This window comes from Coptis chinensis, chromosome 5 (genome assembly GCF_015680905.1).
Source record: "Coptis chinensis isolate HL-2020 chromosome 5, ASM1568090v1, whole genome shotgun sequence".
NCBI classification, from domain to species: Eukaryota; Viridiplantae; Streptophyta; class Magnoliopsida; order Ranunculales; family Ranunculaceae; genus Coptis; species Coptis chinensis.
Window position 1 is genome coordinate 24,132,175 of NC_141460.1, and position 8,941 is coordinate 24,141,115.

At 39.1% G+C, this 8,941-nt stretch overlaps 1 protein-coding gene across 2 annotated transcripts; it reads left to right on the plus strand.

Moving 5' to 3' along the window:
• Positions 1–2,446: 2,446 nt before the first annotated feature.
• Positions 2,447–8,441, plus strand: NBR1 (ubiquitin-associated (UBA)/TS-N domain-containing protein / octicosapeptide/Phox/Bemp1 (PB1) domain-containing protein). Of its 2 annotated transcripts, none has more exons than XM_086559832.1 (8): positions 2,447–2,633; positions 2,738–2,793; positions 5,440–6,677; positions 6,767–6,875; positions 6,948–7,205; positions 7,299–7,448; positions 7,543–8,082; positions 8,206–8,441. In XM_086559832.1, exons 2-8 carry the CDS (start codon positions 2,749–2,751, stop codon positions 8,302–8,304), a joined length of 2,439 nt encoding a protein of 812 aa, XP_086415958.1. In that variant the 5' UTR covers positions 2,447–2,633; positions 2,738–2,748; the 3' UTR covers positions 8,305–8,441. The 2 variants fall into 2 exon arrangements, with proteins under 2 accessions (XP_086415958.1, XP_086415957.1); XM_086559831.1 differs by having other exon boundaries at positions 2,506–2,633; positions 6,942–7,205.
• The last annotated feature ends 500 nt before the right edge of the window (positions 8,442–8,941 follow it).

An 8,941-nucleotide genomic window follows, 5' to 3' on the forward strand; every position in this document is an offset into this window, starting at 1 on the left:
CTCCTGTTGTCTCTCGACCGACCTAGAGATCTAGATCGTCAGACCGTGCTGCTCCTGCTTCTGTTGTTGGTAGGACGTTCGTGGCTACGACTCCTGCTTCTATGGCGTTTGGCATCCAACTTATGCCTGAGGTCGCTTTCTAACATGAACTCTTTTAATTTGCCCTTCTCGACTAAGTCTTGGAGGTAGTGCTTGAGGCTCCAACATTCATTGGTGTCATGGTGGTGAAGTTTGTGAAAATGGCAGTATGGACATTCTAGTATGGCGATCACCTTGTTGATGTTGGGTTTGAAGTATGGTGTTGTATAGATCTTCTTCAGGATCTGGCTCGGCGTCTTGGAGAAGTTGGAGAATTCCCTTTTTGTATAAGAGGGCTTGTGGGCTTGTTGTTGTTGTTGTTGTTGTTGTTGTTTTTGTTGTTGTTGTTATTGTTGTTGTTACCCGAGTAGTGCTTGTTCTCTTTGGGTTCTCGCTTATCGCTTACTATGAGAACTTCTTTGCCCTTGCGCTGGGCCCACCACTCTTTGTACTTGATGTACTTGTCAATTCTGTGATACAGATCGTCTAGGCATTCTGGTTTGTTGCATATCAGAGATCCTGTTAGGTCGGAGTCATCTAGGAAAGCGTTGGTGAATGCAGACGTTGCAAAGCTATCCTTTAAGACTAGCTCCATTGAGAGGAGCTCCTTCTTGAAACATCCTAGGAACTCGCGGATTGTCTCGCCATGTGCTTGCTTTAGTTGAAACAAAGAGTCCAGGTCAGCTTGTTTCTTCCTGTTGTGGACGAACTCTACGGCGAACGTCTCAGCTAGGTTGTTGAAGTTGCTGATTGAGTCAGGAGTAAGCGTGTAGAACCATTTTAAAGCTCTGTTCTTCAGGCTGGCTGGAAAGAGCTTGCACTTCAGGTAGTCGTACTTTGGAGCACTGTAGAGTGTGAGAGTTTGGCTGAAACGAGCTACGTGCTGGCCTGGACACGAGCTACCGTCATACAGCGGGAACGTTGGTTGGATGAACTCTGAAGGAGGTTGCTTGTCCTTGATTTCAGTTGTGAATGGTGACGCCTTATATGTCTTGAGTATCTTCTGAGCGATCTGAAGTGCGTTAGCCTTGTCATTTGACTTCTCCAACCTTTGGGCGAAGTCTTCTAACCTTTGATTGATGGTGGTTGTGAGTGCTGTGACTGCGTTGCTCTCCACTGCGTCTAGAGTGCCGTTGTTGGCGTTGGAGGTGGCTTGTTCTCGTATCGTCTGGTTCTCTTGTTGCAAGGTGAGGAAGGCTTCTTGGAGCATCTTCATCTGATCTGCCAACATTTGAAGTGAGGGCCATGGTGGTTTTTCTGACCAGCTTCGTGGGCTTGAGAAAAAAGTGTGTGTTCTTTTCTTAAGGAAACGAACCGGCAGACGACGCCAATGTAGAGGTTTAGTGTTTACTGAACAACGACCTGATGATTTGTGTGATAGGGAATGGCTGCACTCTTCTGGATAAAAGTTAACCAACAATGGCTACCTATGTATCATATATATTATAGAAATCAAATTCTGTTACGCGTTGCAGTCATGAGTGTGGCAGTGTTATCCTTATATAGGAGAGGTTACGTGACTCTAGGGTTAGGGTTACTCATGTCTTGAGCGAGTTGCCTTCCCTCTTAAGTCGGCAACTCGGTGTGAGTTTCTTTATTGGCCATGATAGTCATTCTCTATTAGAAATCTATCCCAAATGGCCAATTATCTACATCAATTCATAACCAGTCGGAAAACATTACAAACCTACACGAGTTCACATACTCCCGGCCAGCTTCCAGTAGTTCTTGCATACTATCCGTAGGTTTGAGATCATTTTGTCCATTACGTGTTAATTACACTAACAGAAAATCTTCCCTAGCTACAATACGATATAGATACAATTATAGAGATAGATGGATAGATATTATAGAGATGCAACATTGTCCAACTTTTCGCTTATATCTATTGTTGACTACGAGACTAGTGTGGGGTTGCCTAGTTATGACACGTGTGAAGAAGAAGCTCATTCAAAGCCAGTGGCTAGGGCAGGGAATCGGGTCGGGTAGATCCGAATTCGACCCGACCCGATTACCGAATACATTGGGTTTGGGTTGATTTTTATATCCATTTATGTAATCGGGTCGGATTCGGATTCGGGTATGTCGGTTCGGGTTTGGGTTCGGATATAATTTTTAGGCTTTTTTTGAATTTTTAGTATTATCCGATCGGGTTAGTCGGGTTTGGTTGGATTCGGGTCGGGTTCGGATATTAAATTTCGGATATAATCGGGTTCGGATTCGAATTCGGATATTATGAAACTATTTGGATTCGGATTCGGATTCGGATATAGCCATATCTGACCCCGAACCCGATCCGATCCTGCCCTACCAGTGGCACACCTAGTCAGCACAGCACCACAACCAGACGCAAAGCGAAATAAGCAGCGGGCTGTTGGAAGGTCTGTTTCACATGATATTAAAGTCGGGCCCATAGTAATAAATTATGTTGACGCAGTAATCTTCGGGGCCAAGGAAACGGAACATCTCTAAAAGTCTAAACTTCTCTCTCCTATAAATTTAGTTCACTCTTTCCACAGAAACTAAAAAAGAAAAAAAATCAGTTATCACAAAAGGTTCGTGACGAAACAGATCTTATCTTAAATTTTTTTTAATAATAATTAGGGTTTAAATTTCCATTAATCATATTTTAATTTTAATGTGTATATTTGTTTTACAGAATTAACTTTAATGGATCGACCAACGAAGATGAATGCTTCTGAGTTAGTAATTAAGGTTAATTTTAGTAGTAGTATAAAAATTAAATCTTTTTTATACTACTGCTGATGTTTGTGATTTTCCATCTACTTGTATGTCAGAATAATTGTAATTCAAATAAAGTTTTGGTTTTTTGAGCTGTTTGTGACATGGCATAACGTTTGCTACTTAACATGATAACTTCAAGCGGCCAGATCTAGTCTGGTTTGCATGATATATAAAACCTTTTTAAAATTAGTAGATAATATTTTAGTTAGGAGACAATGGATGCTTTCATGTGACTTAACAAATAAAGGAAAATAAGTAGTGTTGAGAAAAGAAATAATTTGAGTTTGGTATAATGAGTTTATACTCGGATAACAAGGGCAACTTGATGGTGTTTTAAGAATTATTTTACGTTATATTAACTCTTTAATAATTTTTGTTATTTTAGGTTTTAAATAGTAAGAATAACCAAAAATGAAAAAGGTTTTAAAGATGGAAAGCTACCTTTTTCCATGGGGTAGGCTCTGGATTGAGATCAATTGTGAGTAAAGAACAAATTTTCTGTGGTTGAGAAATTAGGACCATTGATCCTACCTAGTGATTAAAACAGTGCATTGAGGCATGCACCTCAGACCCTCACCCCCCTACTTCCTCACAGGTAGTATAATTAGCTTGCACTTCTATGGTATGAGGCGCACATCTGAGGCTGCATAATTTAAGTGTGTTGTGCCCTATGGCCTCACTGTCAGCAAGAATCTAGGGCCCAAGAGCAACTAAATATATATTTTATTTATTTCATTTCATTTTTGGTCATTTTCCTACTTGAACCATCCTTGCTCCCTTGAGTATATAAAAATAATCCTTGAGGGTCTGACTTAGGGTCTCCAGTCACTTTGTGTAGAGTGACAAACTGACAATTTTTAGTGTTTTCAATTCTATTATTCAGATGATATGATGGCCTGATGGGTATCATTTATTCGTTGTCGTTTTTATATATTTTTGAAAAGGTTTCTATACAGTCTCTGGTGCCTCAAGGCTTTCATGTATTGTTTAGAATATTGATTCTATTGTTACAAATGCCTATATGTAAAATTGTGGTGTCTGGTTTTGTACCACTTAATACTTATGATGAAGTTGCATGTGCATTTTATTTAAGAAGCAAAATAATGATGGTATTGACTCGTACATTTTCTGAAGCTACTGTTTTGTATTTAAAGAAATGGCTGTGCTGTAATATGATTGACATTCCATTTTAAATGTCATTTTATAATTCACAATGATGATATTTATGTATATATGAATCAGAAAATAACTGTAACGGGTTTACCAAGTAAAGGTTATATTGATATCATTAGTTAGGGCTGCAATTTGGAGGCATATCCAACTCGAGTTTGTAAGCATTCTACTGAAGTCCAACCCATCCAATACCTTGGCTTAAGTATTAATTTTATCCCAACCAAGTTGTCTTGGTTACAGAGACTTGTTCAAGAAACAAGTTACAAGTAACATATTTAAATGATTTGTTCTCGTTTTGTATGTCATAATACATTAGATTTCTTTTAATGAAACACACGACCTTTCAGTTGGAGATATGTATGGCAATTTTAGGTTTATATGTGGCACGACGGCAATCTTGATATGCACATTGACATATAAGAGATGAGTTGGACATTTTGTGCATGTTCATGACTTAATTCTGTTAGTTCCAATCTGACTAAGAGAAATTTAGGATGGTAACTCTACTAGAAGAAATAATGCGAGAAAAATGATTCTTGTACAGTGAAAAGTCGGAAGGGTTCTCTTAAGACATTTTGATTGTTTGAAGGCGAGCCAGTTTAACTTGTGATCTATGATTTGGACACAAGTTCAACTTTAGATTGAATGATATAATCTGGTACTACTATTGAGGAGGAAAATACTGGAAACTTTCACGAGTATGTGACCTCAAAATAGAGGGGCCATGTGATAATCCTGCTTGTTTCCAAATCTTGTATCACATGGAAAGTAGTTTGCATTTTTATGCTGATATATTAAGATCTAAAGGGAATTTGAGTCATACCTGATGTCCATTATAATCTTGCATGTCTAAGTTTTGTAACACAAAGTAGTTTACTCTTTTCACTGTGTGTCATGCTGATATATTGAGATCTAAAGGGAATTTGAGTCATACCTTATGTCCATTATAAGCCTGCATATGTCTAATTTTGTTTCACATGGGAAGAAGTTTGCTTTTGTCACTCTGTGTAATGCTGATATATTGAGATCTAAAGGGATTTTCAGTCACATCTGATGTCCCATGTTGGTTCTTATGTCTTAGTTCTTCTTGTTGTATATGTTAATACAGTATCTTGTTATAAAATTGCTTTTATTACACCTAAAACGTATATGTATATACTGAGGCTAGTTGGCGTAGTAATAATCATCTCTAGTAGACTAGTAGTCTGATAAAATCTATAAAGACCAAAGAGTAGCCATCCAAAACCTAAAGTACATCACAAGGTTGAGGACACATGCAATGCTGAGCTCTTGAAGAGCAAAATGTGTGGAATTGCGATTTCATAGTCATTTTATTGTCAAGTACGAGTGTTTGATGGTCTTGGTAGCTAGCATATGCTTATAGTGTATATCGGTTGTGCATCTTGATCGATCTCATTGTGACTTATCTGGTCCTTCATTCAGGTAAAGTATGGAGATACTCTTAGGCGATTTACTGTCTTATTTAATGGGCATGGCTTCCCGAATCTTGACATGGCTGGGCTCAAAGATAAGATCTTCAGTCTTTTCAAGTTTGCACCCGATGCTGATCTTACTCTTACTTATGTCGATGAAGATCATGATGTGGTTACCCTTGTTGACAATGATGATCTGCGAGACGCCATTAAACAGCGCATTAATCCTTTGAGGATATATATTTCTCTGAACCCCGATGGAGCTGGTGGAAAATATGACAGGAATGGGGAAAATTCTACTGTTGTGGGATCGCCCCATATCCCTTCAGTGGGACCATCTCAAACTGCACCTATGGAGGCAACTCACTCATTTTCTCCCCTATTTAGTGCTGTGCCTGATCTTCGTGATGCTATTGCACAGCTATCCCTTGATCTGACTTCTAAAGTTGCATCTGCTGCCCCGGAGAATTATCGTGATTTAGTGACCAAGCTTTCTCATGATCTGGTGTCCAAAAGTGCAGCATCATATGCTCCATTTTTCTCTGAACTTCAGGATAGTTTATCTAAGTTAGGTACGTCTGACCAGAATTCACGTACTCATCAGGTTGAGACGCTGTCAAACTCACTCAGTGATGATCATCCAGAAAAATTGGGGGATGGAAAACATAGTGATATCCTAAAAGCTTCAGAGGATGGATTGGCAACGTCTGTGGTGCTGTCAAATGCCAAGACTGAAGACCATGCAAATAATGCCGGTAATTTGGCTAGAAGGCGGAGCACTAGAAACTCTGAAACCATTGCTCCTGTTAAGGTTTGTAATGATTCTTGGAGCTCTGAAGTGCCACTGGAGAATGGTTTTAAACATTTGGTTTTGCCATCTGGAGCTAACAGTGGGAAGATGCCTCAGAAAGAATGTGATGGCTATCGCGAAGGTAATCAGGCTGCTGCTTCTGGGTCCTTTTACCCTTCCCCATCTACTGCCTTCCCAGTGGAGTATAATATGTGTCCTTTCCAAGGTTCAGCAATATCACCTCCTGCACATGAAGGTTCTGGTGTAGCAGGTTCTGATAACTACAGGAAGCATCGAAGTCATATACCTGTGCTATCACCTGGTGGTTTTTATCCTATGGCTCCGTCTAGAAGAAGCTATGGAAGTTGTGATAATATGGGAAGAACTTTCCACCAAGGTGTTTGCTGTGACGGTTGTGGGGTGCACCCGATAACAGGGCCACGTTTTAAGTCAAAAGTGTAGGTTTCTGTTCTTGTTTTGGTACAGAGAAATCCTTGAGTAGTATTCCTTTGATTGACTTATTTTTCTGTACATTTTTTTCGTACAGGAAGGAAGATTATGATTTGTGCAGCATCTGCTATGCGGAATTGGGAAACGAAGCAGAATACATCAGAATGGACCACCCGGTGTCTTATCGGTCTTCACGATTACCAAAGGTGGTGCATCAACATTACATTTTCATGAATCTTCTTTATATTATACTCTGGCTAAACATTTCTTAGTTTCAGCATTCTCGGTTTGGGAGGCCACTACTGCTACCACATGGCTTGCGAAGTTGTGGGTTGAGATCCTCTTATCGCTCAAAGCATGACAGTCGCTTCATTGCTGATGTGAATATTGCGGATGGAACTCTCATGGGTCCAAAAACCCCCTTTATTAAGATTTGGCGTATTCGCAACAATGGTGCAGTGGCATGGCCCCGTGGTACACAACTTGTATGGATTGGGGGACACCAGTTAACTGACATAAAATCCTTCGAGGTGGAGGTAACATAAAAAATTGTCTGATGTCCTTTTTTTTTTGTATACGTAAATTTCTTACTGCAGAGCTCTAATCAGTTTTGATCAATTGTTGTGCAGCTTCCACTAGAAGGATGTTGTATGGACACAGATCTGGATGTTGCAGTTGAGTTTACGGCACCTGAACGGCCTGGTCAGTATGTTTCGTATTGGAGATTGGCGTTACCTTCTGGTCAGAAATTTGGACAGTGTATTTGGGTCCTCATCCAGGTTTGTTATTTATATGCTATAATGGCAGTCATTCTATTTGTAACTTGGCCATCAGTAAATCTATGACACATTGAATTATGAAATGTATGTGCAGGTGGATGCTCAATTAGACTCTGAGTCTGAGAGCTGTCGGAGTTTCAACTTGAATCTTCCACCTGATGGTAGTGATTCAAAAGATCATATTTTAGATGTAAATGCTGAGCCTGTGGATGATAGCTATCAAAATTTTCAATCTAGTTTAGCTGAAGAGTTGGTAAAGCCAATGGTGGATGGAAATGCAAGCAAAGATGTGGAGGCTGATTTCGCTAGGGGAAGTGACCTAGTTGATTACAATGGTAGCCCACTTTTTATTTCTCCAGAGGTGCCTGCTGCAGAGTCTTATCCTGCCGTTGGATTATCTGTGGTCCCAGCTGAAGTGTCGCCAGTGGCAGATGCAAGAACATTCTCTGGAGAAGGCAGAGATGGAAAAGCATTAGAGCAGTCACTTCTGAAGGAGCTTGATGATATGGGTTTTAAGCAGATTGACTTGAACAAAGAGGTGTTACGTGTAAATGAGTACGACTTGGACCGGTCGTTGGATGACCTCTGTGATGTTGCAGAGTGGGATCCTATGCTTGAGGAGTTGCAGGAAATGGTATGTTGTTGATACTAATTGGTATAGATTGCATTTGTGTGGAACTTTATATATTTCATTGTTCCATTCTATTATACATACTGAATGGAAACTGATGGAAGTGTTATACGTGGTTTGGGACAGGGATTTCATGACAACGAGGCTAACAGAAGGTTGCTTGTTAAGAACGGCGGCAGCATCAAACGAGTCGTCATGGATCTTATTGCGGCAGAAAAAGCTTAGTCGCAGTTTATCATATATGTACCTATTGTAGATAACTAGATATCATAGTAGTAAGATTTGAGAATTATGGATTTGCTTATTTATGTGATGTTTTCTTGAACAAGGTTCTGCACTAATATTAGTCTTATTTGCAAAAAGCTTGGAACATATAGGTTCTGTGATTAATTTTAATTTTAACTTCATACTTATTATATCATCAAAGAACAAACTCTAGTTCATTTGATATTGTTAAATTATTTTCTTAAATTGCAGAACGTAATTAGATTTAAAAGCCAAATCAAGATGCCTTGTAAAATGACGTTTTAATTTGTCTGGAGTGTTTCTGTCTTTGTTTGTGTTTATTGTGTTTTTTTTTTTATTGATTTCAAGTTAAACTTTTATTAAACCAAACGATATTTACAGATGCCAAGAACATCAGAGAAAACGTGCATATGTACAAACAGTGGGGCTTTCTTTGCTTGTGTTTATTATGTTCGTATCTCAAATCTATATAATAAAACTGCTTTGTCTTTTTTGCTTTTATATCAAGCGGTCAGGGAGACAGTTTTGCTTAGCTCCTACGGGTAAACAAATCACTAGTAGTTTTCATTTGATATTGTTAAATTATTTTCTTAAAATGCAGAAGGTAATTAGATTT

Excerpts from the sequence above, each read along its gene's own strand:
- NBR1 (XM_086559831.1), top strand. The coding sequence starts at position 2,749 with ATGGATCGACCAACGAAGATGAATGCTTCTGAGTTAGTAATTAAG. Across the intron at positions 2,794-5,439 it reads CTTCTGAGTTAGTAATTAAG|GTAAAGTATGGAGATACTCT; the intron begins GTTAATTTTAGT and ends TCCTTCATTCAG. Across the intron at positions 8,083-8,205 it reads TTGAGGAGTTGCAGGAAATG|GGATTTCATGACAACGAGGC; the intron begins GTATGTTGTTGA and ends GGTTTGGGACAG.